The following is a 21,248-nucleotide window of genomic DNA, read 5'->3' on the forward strand; positions in this document are numbered from 1 at the left end:
TTAAAAATAAATTCCAGACATAGTTTAAAATTATCTCAAATTACTTCAGGAAATTTCTCAAAAATGTCATTTTCTTATTGGATTATAGTAGCATTGTTGTACCTGACAAAATTAACAATAATTCCTTAATGTCATCTAGTAACCTGTCTGTATTCAAAGGAAGGGGAACAGAGTTTGCTACCCCAAAATATGCCTCTTTGAGGATATTGATTATTTTAGGGTAGTTATTTCTAAGAAACAACAGACAAGGGAGAAACTCTGAAAACCATGTATAGGTTACCCTTTGTAAAAGGATATTTATACCTATAAGGGAAATCTTAATTTGCAAGGATTTTTTTCTCAATATACCAGGGTGTTTAAATCTCTAGAAACTTATCAATGGAGAAGGCCTGGACTTAAATCTGCATAACAACCTTACATTTATTTACTGTGCTTTCCTGGTAACCTCCCATAGCTGACTCCCCACCGCCCACATCTTTTGTCTTTAGCTGAAGGTGGTGGCTTCTGCCATTTTGGTGATGTACTCAGTTTTTTTGTTTGTTTGTTTTTGTTTTTTACCCCCTCATATTTACAGGAGATCTACGTGTTTTTCCCCTGCTAAACTATCTCATGTCAATTTGATTATTTAGACCAGCCAGAAGAATCTTGAAGGGTAGAGGAAAATTTTTTCTCCCTGACACAAATTTCACTGGTTATCTTACAAAGTATATTTTGTTTTAAGTTTGAATCAGGAGATAGGCATTCTCATTTCCATTTTACAGATGAGGAAACTGCAGCTCAGAAAGGTTGAAGGACTTGTTCAAGGGCACACATCTAGGAAACATTCCTCTGTAAAATGGTTATAAACTGCAAAAGGCTATACAAAAGGCTATAACTGTCTTCTTAGTCAAAGCCCTACTCCTGGACTCTGTGCTAGAATCCTGAATCATTTCTGCCTGGGGGGGGATCTGGGTGAGCATCCTTCCAGAGTTGCCTAGGATGCCCTCTCCCCACAGGCCCCAGGCTGGGGTGCAGGTGCCCACTCAGCACGTGGGGGAGTGGATTACCTGGTATGTGCTGGAAGTGTGGTGCCCAGTTGTCCTGCGAGATAGCCCTTCAGGGTCTGCAGCTGCCTGAGGGCCCTGGCATGGCTCTGGTGCTGGGGGAAGCTTCGAGGCCCCACCAGCCGTAGCTCTTGCTCCACATACTCCAGCTGAAGGTAAAGACACTGCCTGTAGACACTGTCCTTCTGAGGGTTACTTAGGCCTACCTCGGGTGTCAGGAGTTCCATTTTTTCTGGGGGACAAGGGAGAGAAAGAACATCAGTTGGTGCCGAGTGACAGAACAATAGTGCCTTCAATTAAAACAGTAGTGTTAGTATCTGGCACTTACTGTGTGCCAAGCCACAAGAAATCTGAGGTTCAGAAAGATGGGGTAAGGGATTAGGTTTACTTGGCCAGTTAGGATTCCGATGTTCCCCTTTTAGCACTTCTAAAGGACATTTTTTAGATTTCCTTACACATAGAAGAGAATAATATACTTATCACCCTTCTGTAGCAATTATTAACATTTTGCCAATCTTGTTTCACTCAGCCCTTCGATTTTTTTTTTTTCCTGGAGTAACTTAAAGCAAATCCCAGACAGTGTTATCTCATTTGCAAATATTTTAATATACGCAGGATTTGAATTTGAACCCAGGTTTGCCTGGTACCAAAGATGATCAGTCTTAATCTCTTTAACTTTTTTTAATTACTAAAATTGTAATATGCTTCTATAGAAGATAAGGTCTTTTTTAAAAAATAAAACCGGGATGTAGTTATCAGTCTTTAAAATGATTAACAATAATCCCTTAATAGCATCAAATATTGAGTCAGTGGCCAAGTTTCTCCCAATTATCTCTGTAATATTTTTTCTACAGTTTTGTTGAAATTTCAGCTTCCTAATTTAAAAAAAAAATTCTTTTTTGGTTCGTTTTGTATTAGAGGTAATATGTATTTATTGAAAGAAAAAAATAAATTTGAACATTTCCATTATCCCCTGTGTGTTCTAAGGGAAATGACCTCACCAGGTGGAACCAGGCCTGGATCCCTCGACCCTGAGCTGGGAGGCTGGCACCCAGGGACATATTCTCCTGGGGTGATAAGGGCCTTGAAGCATCTCCTCCCCATGATCTTTACCCAGTCAGCAGTGAGAAGTGAATGAGAAAATAACAGGTGTGTAGAGAAGGCTATCGCCCATCTCAGAAGAGATGTTGGTAAAGGCCTAGGGCAGCATCAGCTCCTCATCCTTCTGATTCAGACCTCTTCCCAAACAAACCCTCCTGACCCGGGCCTCCCTCATTGAAGCTGCAGCTAAAGGTTCCAGCATTGACAGCCTTCCTGTTGCAAGCACTCTGGCAGTGTTTCTGGAAGACGCCATCACTCCTAATCATAGCACCACTTACTAAATTCCTGCTTTGTGTCAGGCTGCAGTCTAAGTGCTTCCTGTGTCTTATGATCTCATTCAGTTCTCATAAAAAGCTAAAGAGCTAGGTAGATCAATACTTCCATTTTATAGGGGAGGGAACTAAGTCTCAGAGAAGACAAGGAACTTGTCCAAAGTTGCACAGCTGTTACTGCAGCTGGGAGAGTCCCAGGGTTTGGTTGACTCCACAGTCCATGTTCTAAGACCCATGCTATGAATGCTGGAGTCCCCAAACTCACGGCCAAGTATCTGGTGCAGACATCAGCAGAGCTCCTACAGGGATGGCCTTCACAGGCAGCCCAAGTCTGGCTCTTTAGGGCAAAACCTCCAGGGTGGGTGGAGTATGGGGGCCAAAGTGGGGTCAGGATGGGCCTGGCCTGGAGGGTCTTGAGTGCTATAGTAAGAAGTTGGGACCTTGTCTTGAAGGCAGTGAGTGACTCAACATTCAGTGTGCGTAAGTCACCAAAATGAGTGGTTAAAATTGCAAATTCCTGGTCTCACCCCAGAAAATTTAATTCACTATCAGAGGTGGAGCCAAGGAAAATGAATTCACATGCCTTATTCTGTAGACCCCACTTTGTATTCTAAATAAGGTTTAGACAGTGACCAGGCTTGTATGTTAAAAATTGCAGCATTCTTAACCCACATCATTCACTGTGGCAGCCACTTACTACATGTGGCTGTTTAAATTAAAATTAATTGAAATTAAAAGTTTAGTTCTCCAGTCACACTAGCCACATTTCAAGTGCTCAGTAGTTACATGTGACTAGTGGCTGCCATATTGAACAGGGCAGTTATAGAACTGTGAGACGTTCTAATGGACAGTATTGTCTAAACACTGGTGGCATTGATCTGGGTGGAAGATGTGCAGGAAAGGGGCAAGAGGAGAGTTAGAGACTAGTTCAAACCAGAATAATGCACCATACGTAGAAATTAATAAAAATGACACCATATTACCAAATTCTAGATGAATATTGTTTCCAAAGGCTCTCAGTCTGAGGCCTGCTATCTCTGCCAGAGATTAACAAGTGTTAATGAGGTGTTCTTTAACTAACACTTTCTCCTTGACTTAATTAGGATTGGAAGAGAATGAAGGATAACTTTTTCACTCTGTGATTCAGTGTTCTTTAATGGAAATGGATCTAGTTTGACTTTGCATACCCCAACACTATAGAAAAAAAAACCGAAGCAGAGAACTGAAGTAACTTGTCCAAGGTCACATAGCCCATCAGTGGCAGTGCCAGGGTCCAGAGGTGGTTCTTCTGAATGACTCAAGTTATCAGGCTGCATGCAGAAGAAGAAAATACTTTTTTCTTTGTGCATTCCGTAATGACCTCCTATGTTGAGGGCATCGCACACATGTGTTGTTGTGTGCTTTCTGTGTATTGTATGGGAGCAGGCACAAGAGAAACAGTAGAGACAAGGTGGTCTGATGGCTCACACCTCACAGAGCTCATGTTCCAGGAAGGACAGTGCAGTGTGAAAGCAATGCAAGAAAAGCTTAAAGGCTAGAGAGCATGTGGCTGGAGATTGTTGCAGGCTGGGGGGGTGGGTTGCTCCCCTGAGGTAGCGATGCTCACATCAAGACTAAAGGCTGAGTAGGAATTAGCTAAACGAAGAGAGGAGAAAGAACGTGCTAGATTAAAGGACCAACATGCGCAAAGGCCTTTAGTAGGAAGGCAGCTTGGCCTTCAGAGGAGAGCAGGATACTCGTAGTACAGAGAGGGAGGCATTGGCAAGTGGTTGGAGTGGAGGCCAGTAAGAGAGACCCCAGTAAGACTTTTTGACTCCCTAGTAATAGGGACATGGCCCTCAGTCCTCTCTTCACTTGGCTCCAACATGCCCCCTCTCAGCACAGAAACGTCAGGACTTACCTTTCATTTGTATAGACCCAAGAGTAAGTGTTAAAGGGTCCTCTCGCTGTTTGGCTTCCTCCCAGAACATCCGCCCTGCCAAGTTCTGCATACAGATGACATCTTCCACCAAGGCCAGCAATTGGTTGATGTCCATCAAGTTTGCTGAATCCCAGCCCAAGGTGGGAGATGGCACCTTAAGAGCTTTACATAGGGAGCAGACGAGTCTCCACACATCCTGCAAGTTGGCCCAGGTAGGATAAGGGGATGTGAGCTACAGATAAGAGGGGCAGCATAGTGGTCAAAAGCATTCACCCTGGGGTCAGACAAATCTGGGTTTGAATCCCAGCTCTCTGCACTGAGACACGATGTTGGACCATCCTGAGCTTCCATTTTGTCATCTATAAAATCTCTCTTCTAAGACTTGAACTGGTACATTCCAGGCTCTATTCCTCAAAGTGCAGTACATAGTAGGTGCTCAATATATGCTTATTGAGTGCATGAATGCAGAGGGAGTCCCTTCTATGGGCTTAGCCTGTGATCTAAAATGAAGGTGTAACATTTTATACATAGTACATAGTAGGTACCCAAAAGTATGTATGTATGCACGTGTGTGTATATGTAGGTTTTGTGTGTATGTCTATGCATGCATGCATGTGTAAACATATATAAATGTGTGTATTCATGTGTACATGTGTGTGGATGTGTATATATGTATGTGAGTGTGTGTATATATACATGCATGTACATGTTTGTGGGCATGTGAATTTCTGTGGTTATGTGTAAATGTGTATATGTGTGCATGTGTGGTATGGGTGTGTGTGTGTGCATACATCTGCATGTGTACATGTGTGTGTATGTATGTGTGTGCACACCTGTATATGCTCGTGTGTGTATGCAGTTGATGAATCTTGATATCTGTTACTACCAGACAACATGAGGTTGCCAGGCCCCAAGCCCTAGTCCCCACCCCTACTTCCCACCCCTACTTCTCCCCAGGTTGGAGCACCTCTCACACTGCCGAATTTGAGGACAAACCTTAGTCACCACTTCAGGTGTCAGAGGGCCATCCTCTATGGACTGTGGTGTGGGGGCTGGGCTGAAGGACCGCCTATCCCATTTCCCAGTGCTCTGCTCCTTAGTGACCCAAGGATGGGTGTTTCGGAAGATCTGAACAATTAAGAGGTTGATGGGGAACATGAGGAGAGAACTCTCCAGCCCAATCATCACTTCTTGCCAAGTGAATTCAATTTGACCTGAGGAGAAGGGAGGAAAAGGGTCAACCAGAGAGTCCCCTCCACATTTCCAGAAGGTGGCTATATGATAAGGATTAGCCTTGCCCAAAGAAATGCCTAGCCCTTAAGTGGCTCCTGGGATATGACCTCTAAGCCCTTGAGATATCCTGCCTTGTAGGTATGCCTTTGTTTAACTGGGGTCTTGGGCCACACCATCTAGTCTATGGTAACAATGTGTCTTATGGTGGGGACCTTGACCACATGGCATTACCTCAGCCTTTGGAGAGGTTGGAGACTAAGGTCGGCCATGCAGGCAGTCAGTCATGTCTACGTGAGCAGGCCCCAATAAAAACTCTGGACACCAAGACTCAGGTAAGCATCTAGGCTGGCAATAATCCATGCTCATTGTCGCTCATCATTATCAGGAAGCGTGAGCACTGTCCACAACTCCATTAGGAGGAGAAAACTGAAATCACCATGCTTGGTCTCCCCTTGACCCTGCCCTATGTGCCTCTTCCCTTTCCTGGTTTTAATCTGTATTTTTTTTCTCTATAATAAGAATGAAGTATAATAACATTTCTTACTTCTGTGAGTCCTTCTAGTGAATTATTGAAACTGAGGGTGGCCTTAGGAGTTCTGGAATTATGTGGCGTTTTGGGGGCAGTGATGACTCATGTCCACCAGTCACGATCCCTGACCGCCATGACAGTGGGAATTACCCAAATCCATTTTTTGCTCAGCTGGGTCCTTGGGGACACCCCAGAACATGATGCTGGTCAGCATGGTACAAAGAATCAAGGAGAAGCAGCAGGACACCCTTTGGACACGGGTGAAGTTGCTCCGAGCCGAGCGGCTGAAAATAGAATACCAAATGTGTCCATCCTGGAAGCCCATGGAGGTCTTCATGAAAAACAGGTGGCTATGGACAGGCAGGAAGAGAAGGACAGGCATTTAGGGAGACAGGAATTGAAGAAGGTCTCTTTAGAGTAGCCTTGAAATGAGGGGGGGGATTTGTTTCTAAGATTTATCATCTATATTTTTCTACTATAGAAGAAATACAGCATCATTGCAGCAACACTTAGAATTAATGATAGGGACTCTGGACAGAGTGGCTTGGAATCCTAGACTACCCTCTTACCAGCTGTGTGACCTCAGGCAATTTACTCTTTCTACCTCAGTTTACTCATCTGCAAAATGGAGGTAATAACAGAACCTGCCTCACCAGATTGTTGAAAGGGTTAAAAGTGATAATTTTTGTGAAGTATTTGGCAAAGTAGCTGGCATATAGGTGTGTGTTCATTGGTGTTAGCAATTATTATTTTTATTATAATTTTAATATAATAATATAACTATATTAATGAATTTGCTATAATTAGAGCATTAGAGGATAGTGGTTCATAATTTCAGGCTCTGGATTCAGTCTTAGTTTGAGAGAATAACAATTACCAGAGGGCCTCTGAAAGTGGCACCACATTCCCTTTAATCCATGTTATTTCTCTATGAGTAGAATGCACTTTAACCACTGGAGCTCTTCAAGGGCCTGGATTCTCCTGAGAGAGTGCAGAGCTAATATTCCCAGCTGGCGCCTGTTCTGATTGGTCCATGCCAGCATCCTCTAGGGTTGAATAATACATGGATCATAACTCTGGGGCATGCGGGTAGCTTGGACTCAGAGTAAAGGTGTATAAAGAGAGAGGTCAGTTGCCAGCAACAGTGATTTTCCACGTGATTGTTCTACTCATTCAGCAAATATTTGGTGAGCCTGTTGCTGTGTGCCAGGTGCTCTGCTGGGCAACAGGGCTTCCTGGGAGGAATGACGTGGTCCTGCCTTTAGATAGCTCTGTGTCTACTTTCCAGGAATCACATGTTTTGATACAATTGGAGGATAATATCTGCTCCTGTAGTTGGGCACTTACTCTGAGCCACTCACTGTGCTGAGCACGTTACTTACATTGTTTTCATGGGACCTGCATAGGTGCCCTTTGGGGTAGGAACATTTGACAACTCATTTTTCAGACTTGGAAGCTGAGAACTGGAAAGATGAGGGACTTATCCAAGGTCATGCAGTAAGTCAGTAGCAGGCATGTGGGAAACAGACTTTTTAAAATCTAACTCAAAAGCCATTTAAAGAGATCACAAACCCAATTGCCTAAAAGCGCCCAGGTAGATATAAATAAGTCAAGTAAATGAGTGGAGTAGTTTGGAAGTAAATGTGTTTTTATTTGGCTGAAACTAGATTGTGATGCAACTTCTTTAAAGATGAAAGAACAAAGTAAACAGCATTTGCTTTAAAAGAAAAAAAAAAAGTACCTAAATTGTTTCCTGTCCTGCTCTGTGGCCACTGGAAATACTTTGTCAAGAACACAGTCTCCAACATTGATGGACAGCCATGAGTTGCAGAGAAAATACCACTTCTGGTCCATCACTAGGTCATGCACCAGCACCCGGCTCACATACCTGGAGAAGAGGCCCATGCTTTTGAGGACAAGGTTAGGAGACAAGACTTCCTTAGATACCATGAAACTAACACCTTTACAAACTTTGAGCCCAAGAATAAGAGCTCCTGGAAAGAGAGGCTTCATATTTTTCTTCACTATTCTTGGTGCCTTGATCAAAATGCCCTGATCATTGGGTGAATTTGGCTTCATGTTGGGAGCTCAGCTAGAGTAGAGAGCCAGGTATTGATGGCTGCCATGTTTTCACAGATATGTAGCAAGAGAGTGCATTCTGGTACTATTAACCCAGACACAGGGAAGCAAGCCCAGGGCCAGCATCCAGATACAAGTGAGGAAAGCCATGTTGTCTAGATGTGTGTGTTCGGGGAGTGCAGACTTAAGTACACAAAATCTGATTCTCCCGTGGGCTTCCACCCAGAGAATAAGCCTACCATCTATCTTGGACTCAGGACTCCATGGGTATCATCTAACCTGAGTTAATTAAGCCTTTGAAGCCTGGGGAAGAAATGAAATCATCTTGCCTCTGCTGGGATATCAGATCCAGCAGCAACCAATTTTTCTGTTGCTTTACAGCCAATAGGAATAGCAATGATATCAGTAGTCACTCTTTATTGAGCATTTACTGTATACTAGAGACTATGCTAAAGAAGCCCCTAACATGCATTTTCTCATTTCTAGGAGGACAGCCCTGTCAGGCATGGCAGTGTCACATCTGTTGAGGTCACACATTCACTTGACATCCAGTGACTGATGGGTCCAGTACCCAGGCATGATCAAGAACTAGGCATCTCAACCCAATTTGGGACAACTCCAGAGCTTTCCAGGAGGTCAGCTGGGCTGTTGTTGTTGCATCAAAAGTTTGCTCATCCTGTTTCCCAGAGGTTGACCCCAGGTACTCTTTGATAAACAACACCCTGCCTGTGCAACTCCATCTCAGAGTCTGCTCCATAGGAACCAACCTATATTTAATTCCTTAGGTAAATCAAAGACAGTAATATAACTGTTGGGTTTTTCTAAAGTCACCAGCTGCTGATGGAAAGCACTCATCCAAGTCACTAGTTTTGGCCTCAGACAGAATGGGGAGCTTGGCCCCAAGCTTGCCAGCTATGTGACTTTAGGCAAGTCACTTATCTTCCCTGAGCTTAGATTTTCCCACATATAAAACAAGGATAATAACAGGACTTGTCCCTGAAGGTCATTGTGAAGATGACTTTAGCTTGGTGTTCAGTGGCAGCAACTGTTCTTGCTTCTTCTACCAGAGAATCAGCTCAGTGTCTCATTTAGTCTCCTCTTATTAGGTAGGATTTGTTTTCATACTAAGCATCTACCCCCATTTTACAGATGCAGAGACTGGGAGCTAAATGACAGGTCGATGCTGCAAAAGTGCCAAGTGTGGGGCTAGCAGTGGACCCCAAAGCTGCTGCTTCTAGTTTCTCTCCTAGCTACTCATTCAGTCTGTGTGGCCCATGGACTGGTGGGCCTCTCTGACTCTCAGTCTCCTTATCTGTGAAATAGGTATTCATTCTATGTATCTGGCAGAGGCTTATGAAGCTCAGCAAGGTAGCAAATGCACACTGGCCTGGTGCTTAGTAGGTTCTTATAATTTGTTCACCCTTGACTCACCAGGACGGCCGATCCCCTGAGTTGTCATGCCATAGCCGCAAGCTCCTGAGTTCCCCCAGGGGGAACAGGGTGGAGAGTAAGAAGACGTTCACTCCTCCTCGCTCAAAAACAGGGATGTCAGGGTCTGACAGGTGGTGGGGCTCACTCTCTCCATCCAGGCCATATAGGGTAACAGTCACCTGAAATCCAGAGACCAGGAGTGACCAACTCCACATGGTAACTAAGCCCCACTGGCTATTTCATTACAAGTATCCTCAAACCAGGAAACCCAGCAAAGCATGGCCCTTTCACCCTCTCTTTTCCTTTCATGTTGGGCCTGCCTAAGTTATTTTTTAGTTGTGTGAAGATTTGGGGTGATGCCATCTATTTTCAAGATGAGTTATACTCATAAAATGCTTCCTGGTGACCTTTTCAAACTTCCCACGTGTTTATTTGTAAGAGAGAAGTCCCTATGCTCATGTCCAACTGCCAGCAGTGGCGTCTCTTTCCTTGGGCATATCTTTGGCTATTAGAGTAGCTGGCCAGAAGAGCCAGAGAATGAATGGCCCCTGTGATGGGGTCCTCCACCATTGACGTTGAAGTTTGTGTTCCTTACTATTTTCTAGAGCTCCCACTGGAATTAGGTTCCAGTTGCCCGGAAGGGAAATATGTCGATAATGCACTCTTTATGGATTCCTTCTTTTTCCTGTCAGCTTTCCGCTCCCATATTGGGGCATCATAGGATCTCCTCTCAAACAACTACTTGTGCTAAAATTCTTGTTCAGAGTCTGCTTCTCTGCTAAATAGGGTTTCTTTACTACAGACATTCTAGATCAGATAATTCCTTGCTCTGGGGACTGTCTTGTGCATTGTAGCATGTTTAGCAGCATCCTTGGCCTCTACCCACCAGATACTAGTAGCATCTCCCAAGCTGTGACAATGAAAAATGCCTCCAACATTGCCAACTGTCTACCTGGGGCAACATTGCCCCTAGTTGAGAACCACTTGTACTAGGGGAACTCAAATTAAGACAATATCAGATTGAAATGTTACTGTAACTCTCCATGAAGAGATGGCCTGTGGATTAGAGGCTTTTGCCTCTTCCTGTTAAGGTCGACTCTTCAGTGTCAAACAGAAGTGAGATGGATGTTTTATTAGATGGATGGGATTGATTCCTATGTTTATTTAACAAATAGTTACTGAGCACTTATTCTGTTTTAGACATTTGGCTGAAGACCTAAGACACAGCAATAAATAGAAATAAAACTAATTTTAAAATAAAAATAAAAAAACAAATATATACATAAATAAAAATAATATTAAAAATAAAAAATAAACAGATAAATGCCCTGATCTAATGAACCCTAATGTCATTTTCTTGAAAATACAATGGAACTTTTTTCCAGGACAGTATATAAAATATCAGTGGTTCTCAAGATGTGTTCCATGGAGCTCTCAGTTTTGTTAAAGGAACCTTGGAGGCTGCTGTAAGGGATAATGTATTTTAATGATGGATATGGTGCAGGGCAGACATATCTAAAGATTCCGAGACATTACAGAGACAAACTGTTGTATGATCCACGGCTAAATGCTCAAGGATTTCAGAGAATCCATAAACAAATGAAATAGTTTGCTACCTCTAGTCAGCCTGTTCAAGGATGGACAGCTCAGTCTGACCTCTTAGTGAGATGCCAGCTAATCAGTTTACCTACCAAATGTAATTCAAGACTCATCATTTTCAAAAAGTAGGTATTCGTTCTCCTTCCTTCCTCCCCTCTCTTTTATAAATTCTGTTTTCCCTTTATTCATTTGTAAGTTTATTGACTATTCTTGATATGTGAGCAAATTTGCATACAGGTAACCAACTCACTGCCTGAGTTATTCTTTGATAGGGATAAGAAAAGACTATGCTAGACCACAATTCTTCCTTAACCCACTCCTCCTTTATCTTTTCAAATATTGGGGCTTTGGGTGATATTTTATTTGACAGTTCTTTCCTATAGAAAATAAAAAGCAAGATATTAAAAAAAAAAACACCCTACAACACCAAATTCACTGCATTCAAGTAACCCAATGATGTACTGGCAGGAGCTTTGTTGGGTGGGAAATGCTGATCAGCCGAGGGATGGTGCATGGTCAGGTACCTTCGAGGAAGTAGCTGCCCCTCTTCGGTGCCCAGTGTAGACTGTCACCAGGTAGTGGTAGTGAGCAAAGGGATCGTTGTCCTCCAGCACTGTGACCTTCACCTGGACAGAAGGACTGAGTTAGGAGAATGCTCTGCTCAGTGGCAGAGCCAAGACTAAGGAGGGCACTCGTGACAGTTAAAGGGGGAAAGCAAAATTTTATCTTATTTATCCTTCCTATCAGGTGAAAACAAAAACTTTAAACTGAAAAGTACACAATGTATTTGTTAAATATAACCCAAAGCAATCAAATTGGAAATGAACTTGGCGTTAAGCTGAGCATGTTCAATGTTTGATATAATTCCTCAGAGCATTGGTAACCATATTGTGCCCCTAAGGGAATTTAAAAAGAATGAATGTTAAAGTAGTAAAAGCCAGAGTTGGCTGGGGGCTGCAGTAGGCTCTGGGATGAACTGCCCAGATCTCCTGTCAATGGAGAGCTTGTTGCCCCAGTTGCTGAGGTGCTGTTGTCAGGGATGCAAAGCCGCCTTTGTTGAGGTCACGCACCCTCCTAGGAAGGCCAACACCAAATGGCAGATTGATGTGCTACCTGCCTATGATCAAGACCTGGGCATCTCAATCCAATCTGGAGAGCTCCGGAGCTCCCCGTGTGGTGGTGCGGGCTGTAGGTGGGCTGCATTCCAGCTCAACTTCTCCCTCTGGTCATCCACCCTCCTTCCCTCCCTTTCCATGGGCTGATCCCAGGCACTCCTTGATAAACAACCCTGCATACTCAACTTCATCTCGGAGTCTGCTTTGCAAAAAAAAACCAACCTACAGCTGGGAGGCACTTAAAATGTTAATGTTTAATCCCTTGAGTGAATCAAAATAGCAGTATAAATACTGCAACTGTTTATCTTAGTAAGTTTCATACTATCTTAACATTCTGTGAGGTGTTTCTGTGTGGGGGGAGGATAGGAAATGGAAAATGTTTTAGAGCTTCATGACAATGCATCCTTGCATTCAGTTTTGCGCTCATTCAGACACAAATATTTATTGAAGGCTTACTAAGGATCAGTCAAGGTGCAAATATTGGAAAAATAATCAGAACTTTGTTGCTGCAATTTGTTGCACAATTTGTTGTTGTTTGATCTTGTTTCTATTCTCAGACCTGTTTTATGGTCAGGCAGATCTGGGTTTGAATTCTGGATCCTGGGAGGGTGACTTTGGACCACTTATTGCCCTCTCTGATCTTCGGTTGCTTCTTCAGTAAGGTGATAGAGGTACTGTGGCAGTAAAGGGTGAACTCAGCAGGCTTGGGTTGCTCAAACCCTGTACATTCCAAAGAAAGGACTGACTGCCTCTTGGCCAGCTCCTTAGATAACCTCTAATCCTTGGAATAGCCTGCATTATAAGAGTGTCTGCATACCTGGGGCCTTGGGCCACAGCAGATAGTCTATGTTAATGTGATTTAAAGTGAGGGCTTTGGGCTATGCTGTATCAGTTTGACCTCTGGAAGCAGGGAGGGGGCGGGGGAAGCATTTGCTGAACACTGTGCAATCAAAGTCCGTTATGTGGGCAATCCGTACCTATGTGACTGACCCCCAATTAAACCCTGGACACCAAGGCTCAGGTGAGCTTTTCTTGTTGGCATACTTTGCATGTATTGTCACACATCATTGCTGGGAGAATTATGTCTGTCCTTAGTATTCCATTGGGAGAAGACAACTGGAGGCTTTCACCTGATCTCTCCTGCACCCTTCCTTTTGCTGATTTTAATCTGCATCCTTTTACTATAATAAACCATAATCATAAGAATAACAGATTTTCTGAGTTCTGTGAGTCCTCTTAGCAAATCATTAAATTTGAGGGTGGTCTTGGGGACCCTCAACATGGTACCTTCCTCTAGGGCTATTGTGAGTATTAAATGGAGTAATGCCTGGCATATAATAAATCCTCAATAGATGGTCAGTATCATAATTCTCCTGATAATTTTATGAAAAAGGACATTTTTATAAATATAGGGGCTGAGGGGTCGGCTTGCCTGAGATAACCTCAGGGGTCAAGACCTGGATTTGCGACTAGTCTCTTGGCTCCCCACCTGGTCTCCAGCCCCTAGAGCTTCTGCAAGGGGACACCCCTGTCCCTCCCTCCCATTTCTGGGGACTGTACAACCTCACCTTGGCCTGATCCTGAGCATCTTTCCTCCTTGCCCAGATTATCACCAGCACATAGGCAACACAGAGGCAGCCCACGGTGGTCACAACCACGGGGTTGTCCTCGAAGGTGGCAAAGAGCTCACCAGTCTGACGGACATCGATGGCATTAGGCATCACCAGGAATGTGCTTCCAAAGAAGGTGAGGTGGTTGCAGAGGCAGTGTGTCTGGGAGAGGGTGGTCTGTGGCCCCACCTGCAATTGCAAAGAAGTCCTGATGGAAATGCAAGCGTATCCCTGGCTCTCTTGAGCCCAAGCGAGGGGAATGATGAAGCAGAAACACTGACCTGGGGAGGGGTTGGGGAGCCTTTTGGGAGATCAGCTTCAGAATTTCACTTGAGATTTTTTATTTAATTAAAAACTAATTCTAAAATGCAGAAAATAGTAGATTTAACAAACATCTTTGCACCCATCATTCTCAGTGGGCAACTGCCTGTTTTGCCAGTCTGCTTTGCCTCTTTTAGACAAGTATTGCAAGTAAAGCTGGTCTCCTCTGTCCCCCACCATCCACAACCAACCATTATTACACTTTGGTGTGAATCATTCCAGTCTATTCTCCCACTTGATACTTATTCATTGGACAGATATTTGTTGAGTGCTAATTCTGGGCCAGGCAATGGGGTAGGTGCTGAGAGGACATTCAGGGTGACCAGTTCATTTGTTTCCCAGGGACTTTCCTACTTCTCAGAGTGAAAGTTTTGAGTCTTGGGAGCCCCCTCAAGCCTGGGCAAGCTGGTATAGTTTGTCATTTTACACTAAAGAGCAAAAGAAGACTGAGACTAGGGGAGCCATGCAAAAGAAAGGGATGGACAAATGTTTAATTCTAAGCTGGTGTCTCAGCACCAGGAAAGTATTCCCTAAACTTGACCCCTCCCCACCTTAGATCTAGGTACCTGGGACCCTTGTCTTGGGCTTATCCTTAGAAGGGCCCCACTCTAGCTTTTCTCAGGCTGCGCCTCTCTACACAGGATGAGGAGTTTGAGCAGAAGGAATACTCTCACCACAGCTCAGAACACCCAGCCAGAACTTGGTCACGGCCTTGAGTAACCCTGAGAACAAGCCCCTCCTTAAATTTTGCACTCTAGATGCCTCACTTGCCTCACCTTAGTCTCAGCTCTGGGAGCTGGAACCTCAGAATTCCCTGCTTTCAGGGCCTGCACAGACCTGTTCCTCAGGATCATTTTTCCATGGTGGACTGGCTACTGGTGTACCCCTAGACATGAGTGTGGACAGATGTGGCTATCAGGGTTGGGGCATGTGGATGGAGCGTGGGCTCATAGGACCATGAGGTTGGGAGCGGGGCAACAGGAACGGGCCAAGGCAGGGACCCTCATCTGCTATTTTACTTCATACCCTGCACTTAGGGGCAGGCCTTCCCTAAAGCCCTTGGCTAGCTTGAAACCTCCCCCCAGGACCATGTAGTGGGTAAAGGAGATTTAGTTCAACTCCACAACCAAGCACCACTTTTTCATTTCAAGGTCCACCACGAGGTGGTAAAGTGAGAAGGAGCAGAAAACGGTGGTCTGTGGAAAGTTCTTTGCTCAATGCCTGGTGATGAAGAACCTACCACAGCCTAACAAGTAACTCATGCTCCAACAAGTAACTCTTGTTTCTTTTCCTTAAAGGATCCCCACCCCTCCGCAAAGGCTGACCCCTCCACATGGGCATGGCACCAACTGTTCATCAGTACCACAAGGGTCTTAGTTCTGTATTTGCTACATTGTTTCTCTCGTTTCTCAATCCTGGCCAGCATTAGGCATGTAGCTATGGGGCTTAAGGAAACACATGGCACACATGGAAGGGGTGGAGCTGGTTTTAGAGAAGAAACACAAGCAGATGCCTGTGACAAGACCATTTCACTGCTGGGAGCCTAGGAACCAGACTTGATCTTTTGCCCTCCTAGATTTTCACAAAGAGCTGGGGGTTAGTGGCTTTCTCAACCTCTTCCAGCATGAGGGCCACTTTGAACATTGGAAATTAATCTGTGCATCCCTTCATAAGAGTAGTTACACCTTTAGTATCCTTTGAGAAAAGATGTAAGAATACGGTTCTCAGACCCCTTGTAATTATTTTGCCTTTACCCCATGACAAGGTCTATAGCCCATAAATTTGGAACTTTTTATTTTTTTAGCTATTTAGAGAATTCAGTGGTGGTTTTCCATCTAAACTTGATCCCATTTACTTATTTATGGCTCCTCATTGATCTCTATATAGCTATATCTGAATAAGTATATCTGAATCTGTATAATGAACATCAAGTATACAATATTAGATTAATACAATTTTTGCCCCAGGACACACTTCCACATAGGACCTTTGTAGGTCCCACATTCATGTATGTATGCATTAGTAGATGTATATTTTTAATAACATAATGAGCACCTGAGAACTCACGACTCTACTCAAAAGCTAGGAACTTTCTAGTAACTTACATTTAGCTTAGTGATCCTTCCCCAGCATGTCCCCATACTTCCCATTTTCAGATGGGAAAGCTCAGAGAGGTGGGGTGACTTGTCCAAGATCACCTTGCTGGAATTGACGAAGTGGGATGGGACCCAAGTCTGTCTGATGGCAGAGCTCATGCTGCCAGCCCCTATACCATCCCACATTCCGGACCTCAGGTCTCCAAGGGCAGCCTGCAGTGGACATTCTGTGACGGCAGCATCAAGGTCAGACAGCTTCTGGGAACGAGGACTCTGGAAAGTTGCAACACACCCAGGGTCTCATTCACCAGGTATGAAGGCCTGTGCTGCGAGCATGGGGAGCCTGTTGTGCCTTGGGTGTCTCTGTGTACCCTTGTCTCTTCCTGGCACTTTGGGGAACTCCCTGTGCGTGGCAGCTGGAAACTATGGCAAGAGCTGATAAGAAAGGTGAAGCTGCAGCCGAAAGAAACCCAGAAGGAACTCAGTTCTGAGTCCCCTTCTGTGGTTTTGCTGGGACCTGGCTTCTTAACACTACTTGTGACTGTTGTCATTTGACATGTGTGTGCCATTTGCTTCTTGTCTGTGTCCTCTGCTAGACTGAAAGCTCACTGTTTTTTTTCTAACCATTATATACCTACTAGTTGGCCAGGCACATGATGAATATTTGTAGAATAAATAAGAGAAGGTATTTATAGTCTAGTAGGTGGAGAGAAATTTCAACTAGATGTGGAGGTTGCTGTTCTTGGGGAGAGTATGAAGTGCTATGGAAGTCCAACAGAGGAAGACTCCAGACATCTGGGAAGCTCCCCAGGAAGGTGGCATTGGAGTAGGAGATTGAAGGGTGAATAGGAGTTTTCCAGGTGGGGTAGGTAAGGACGACATTTTAGGGAGACAGCAGCATATACAATGCCCTGGGAGGGGTACACTGATACTCCAGAGATAGCTTCCGATGGCCTTAAAGCCAGTGTTTGCTAGGAGGACACTCTCATGGGCCTTGGTTCCTTGGGGGCAGAGCTGAGCTGACATGAGATAGAGATTTGATTATAATTAATAGAGCTATGTGCCATCTAGGGGCTCAGCAAGATTGGGCTGGGCTCTGAAGGAACAGTGCGTTATATCACTAAGTCTTATGTTCTGGAGAGAGAGTCCCAGTTTCTTCTACCTACTAGATGAGGGCTTTGGAGCAAGTTAGTTGAGTTTCCTGAGCCTTTATTTTACCACCTGTAAAGTGTGAATAGCAAAGATCTTCAAGAGTTATTATGAAGATGTGATGAGATAACACAAGCAAAACATGGAACATAGTACCTGGCATAGAATAAAGGACTCAGCTATGAGTTCATTTCCTTGGAAATGACACTCTGTCATCCCTCGGTAACCCAGAGTCAGCAGGGCTTCCCAGTTAGTTGTCCATTCATTCAACGGTCATTTGTTCCCAGTGGTGCATAGAGCACTGTTTCTGTTTTATGTGGCTCCCAGTGCACCAAGGGAACAAACATCTTCCAGTTATCTCCTAAGTGCACATAGAACCAGCAATCTGCTTAGAGCTATGGAGGAAGCAGACCTATGTGCTCTAAGACTTCACAGTAGGAAATCTGACCTAGCTAGGAAGTTGAAAAGTTTCTGGAGGAAGTGACACTTCATGTGGGATCTGAAGGAGGAGTTAACTAGGCTGGGGGTGGGAGAGGGGCATTGCAGGCACATATGCAAAGGCACTGTGGAGGGGCCAAAGATGGTGCACCAGAGTCACTAAAAGAGGACCCTAAATGAGTGGGACACACCCAACCAAGCTGCTCTGTCATCTCCCCTTCCCTCTCCTTACCTGGCACCCAGAGTTGTCCCAAGTTCCCTGGCCCTCATCCCAGAACACACAGTGGGACAGAAAGGTGGTGATGCCAACTGTAAGGTCCCTGCCAGGGGTTGGCTCCAGGTCAGACTCGGGGATCACAGTCAGATAGTAGACACCTTCTCCAAAATGCAGGTCCTCTGGGCTCAGGATCCATGTGGGCATCCCATCTGCAAGAAAAGGGGGCTCCAGGTCGGCCTGAAGCCTTGTGGAGACTGGAGCTAACATTATGGAAGAGGAAGACCAAGACAGATTGGCAGAGAAGCCTACCCTGATGGTCTCCCCAGTGTGCTAGGAGTACCCTCTCCTCCTGAGACCAGGAGCATAGAAGAGACACTCTCAGCTCAGAGCACGGCTGCCAAGTCAGACAGATGAGGGCTCAAATTCTGACTGTTTCTTCTTAGCTATGTTACTTTGGACCCGTTACTTAATCTCTGTTTTTATCTAGAAAGGAGAGATTTCAATAGTCCCCATCCTTGAGGGTTGTTATGAGGATTATATTGAAGTCAGTTCTATAAGTGGTTGTCAGCTTCTTTAGGGCATATAGTAAGTGCTTACCTAATATTACTGGATGATGAGGATAGTAATAACAATGATAATAATTATTATTATTAATCGGTAGTAGTAGTAATAATAGTAGTTATAATCCCACCAACAAAAATATGCACTTAATGTAACAAGTGTTTCTTTTTCTTTTTTTTCCCTTTTTCCCTTTGGCTTCTGATTCTCAAGTTTTAAGTTGGTCATACTCCCAGGAAGCAGCTCTAGAAACTGGCCTGATGATGGGACTACCTGGAACAGCCATTGGTGGAAGGTGAGCTTTGGCATCGTAGCTGGTCTTGTTGGGGTGGTAGCCATAGCCCAGGCAGAGCATGAGTGGGATGTCAGGTCTCCAGTGTAGCTGGATCCCCAGAGCCACGCCCCTTAAAGTCAGGTTCACCCACAAAGCTTCAGGACTGATCAGGTTCAACACAGTTGGCTCACTATGTCCTGAAAGCCGAGGCAGCAGGATCTGTCATCAGAAACGATCAAGTCAAGGGTAGGCCAAGACAGAAATGCCAGTGAGCATCAGAGCTGCTGTACAGAGCTGGGCAGGGTGAGCACCTGGGGAACCGAAAACCCCTCTGTGCTTTGCTCGTTCTCCTAGTTTCCTGGGGCTGCTGTAACAAATGACTACAAACTTGGTGTCTTAAAACAACACAAATTTGTTATCTTACAGTTTTGTAAGGCAAAAGTCCAAAATCAGCTTCACAGGGTTAAAGTTGACAGGGCCAATTTCTTCTGGAGGCTCTACAGAAGAATCCACATCTTTCCTTCTCTATCTTCTAGAGGCCACCTGCCTCCTTTGGCTCATGTCCTCTTTCTCCTATTACCCCAACCACTTCGGTCATCAAATCACCTTTTCCTCTTAGGAAATCAACTCCCCCTGTATCTCTCTCTCTCTCTCTCTCTCTCTCTCTCTCTCTCTCTCTCTCTCTCTCTCTCTCTCTCTCTCTTTCTCCCTCCCTCCCTCCTCTCCCTCTCTCTCTCTCTCTCTCTCTCTCTCTCTCTCTCTCTCTCTCATAAAGACCTTGTGATGACATTAGGCCCACTCAGATAGGATCATCTCTATCTCAAGTTCCTTAACTTAAATCACATCTGCAAAGTTCCTTTTGCCATGCTAGGTAAGATTCGTAGGCTCAGGGATGAGGACATAGATATCTTGGGGGCTTTTATTACGCCTACTGTGCTCATCAAGCTATGCACCCTAGTTGGGGCCACATCTGCACAGAAAGAGGGGAGACTTTTCCTAATTTGCACAGAAGTGCTGTGTGAACTAGTGGTAGGGTGTAAACTGTTGAGCAAGTAAGTATAAGTTAGGAGCACAGGCCAGAGAGGGAGAGAGACCTCTATTTGGATCTTGGCTCTACCCTATATTAGCTTTGGGACCTCCAGCCAATTAACAAACCATTTTGAGCCTCAGTTTCTTGCCATCAATAGAATGCATAGACTCATTGAGTATTAAAAATGATATCATACAAAATACTTAGCCAAGTGCCAGAACACAATAACACTCAACAATTAGACACTGCTATTACTCTTATATTAGCAGTTTTCATAATCACTCTCTATTTAATCAGCTCTGCAGATTAACTGATGCTCTCCATTCCCTTTTTAAAATAGACTGATTGATGCCCACTGTGCACTGCTTGCTTATGCCTGGAAGTCCTCAATGGCAAATGAAGGAATGTGCGATTCAGCTCTCCCTTCCCAGAAGGACCTGCTGCGCAATCACAAGGAGTGTAGTCAACAGACAGGCTTCAGCTCCCAGCTCCTTCAGGGTCTGCCCCCGCCACTGAGACTCACTTTGCCTGAGGGCCACCTTTCCTGGCGCCACCTACCTTCAGTGAGAGAAGAGGGAGGTATGAGATCCAGACATATTGACCTAATGTGGGACACTCTCGTTTCTTTTGTACCTGTGGGATTTTAGTGTGTGGAGGTGACTGAGTGATGACATGGAGAGGACAATACTATTGAAAGAAGAATTTAAGAAGAATTTATTACTTACATTTCCTGAGAGGAGGGACCTGTCATGCCACTCAGGGCCACAGGAGGAACACCTACCTGGTCAGGAGGCAGAAGCTGGCATGGCGGGTGAGGTGAAGCCTAGGCTGTGGCTTTTTATTGGGGTTCCCAAGAGAACAGAAAGGCATGGCAGAGTGAGTTTAGGATTGACGAGTTAGAATATTAGCAGGTTTAGGCTATAGGGGTGGTCTCTAATTGCCTGGTACCTGGCCCTGGGATAATTTTGGTCAGAGCTGAATATTGTCTTGGTGTATGAGCATCAGATAAAGAGGATAGCAGAGGAATAGAGTCAGGATTGGTCAGCTTGCTTATGAAAAGCATGCCCTGGCAGAGACCTGGGAGGGACAGTATCTTCCTGCCAGCAGGACTTTTAAGATATAGAAACAACTAAGGTACAGAAAGTAACAAACACAATTAACACAACCCTGAGGGCTAATACTTTCTGCAGAGTTCCCCTCTGGGCTGAATGAGGCTGTGTGAGGTCTGGAAT

At 44.6% G+C, this 21,248-nt stretch overlaps 1 protein-coding gene across 1 annotated transcript in view; it reads right to left on the minus strand.

Moving 5' to 3' along the window:
- Positions 1 to 21,248, minus strand: part of PKD1L2 (polycystin 1 like 2) — an 81,990-nt gene that overhangs the window by 20,473 nt on the left and 40,269 nt on the right. Inside the window, exons 22-31 of the mRNA XM_016165914.2 lie at positions 18,986 to 19,205; positions 18,170 to 18,363; positions 13,892 to 14,122; positions 11,733 to 11,834; positions 9,610 to 9,788; positions 7,841 to 7,987; positions 6,250 to 6,449; positions 5,334 to 5,551; positions 4,317 to 4,533; positions 1,047 to 1,275 (exon numbers count right to left, since the gene is read on the minus strand). Of these exons, the coding sequence (XP_016021400.2) occupies positions 1,047 to 1,275; positions 4,317 to 4,533; positions 5,334 to 5,551; positions 6,250 to 6,449; positions 7,841 to 7,987; positions 9,610 to 9,788; positions 11,733 to 11,834; positions 13,892 to 14,122; positions 18,170 to 18,363; positions 18,986 to 19,205 (1,937 nt within the window). The remainder of the gene's footprint in view (positions 1 to 1,046; positions 1,276 to 4,316; positions 4,534 to 5,333; positions 5,552 to 6,249; positions 6,450 to 7,840; positions 7,988 to 9,609; positions 9,789 to 11,732; positions 11,835 to 13,891; positions 14,123 to 18,169; positions 18,364 to 18,985; positions 19,206 to 21,248) is intronic.

The sequence above is a fragment of the Rousettus aegyptiacus genome, unplaced genomic scaffold, assembly GCF_014176215.1.
Source record: "Rousettus aegyptiacus isolate mRouAeg1 unplaced genomic scaffold, mRouAeg1.p scaffold_m13_p_14, whole genome shotgun sequence".
NCBI classification, from domain to species: domain Eukaryota; kingdom Metazoa; phylum Chordata; class Mammalia; order Chiroptera; family Pteropodidae; genus Rousettus; species Rousettus aegyptiacus.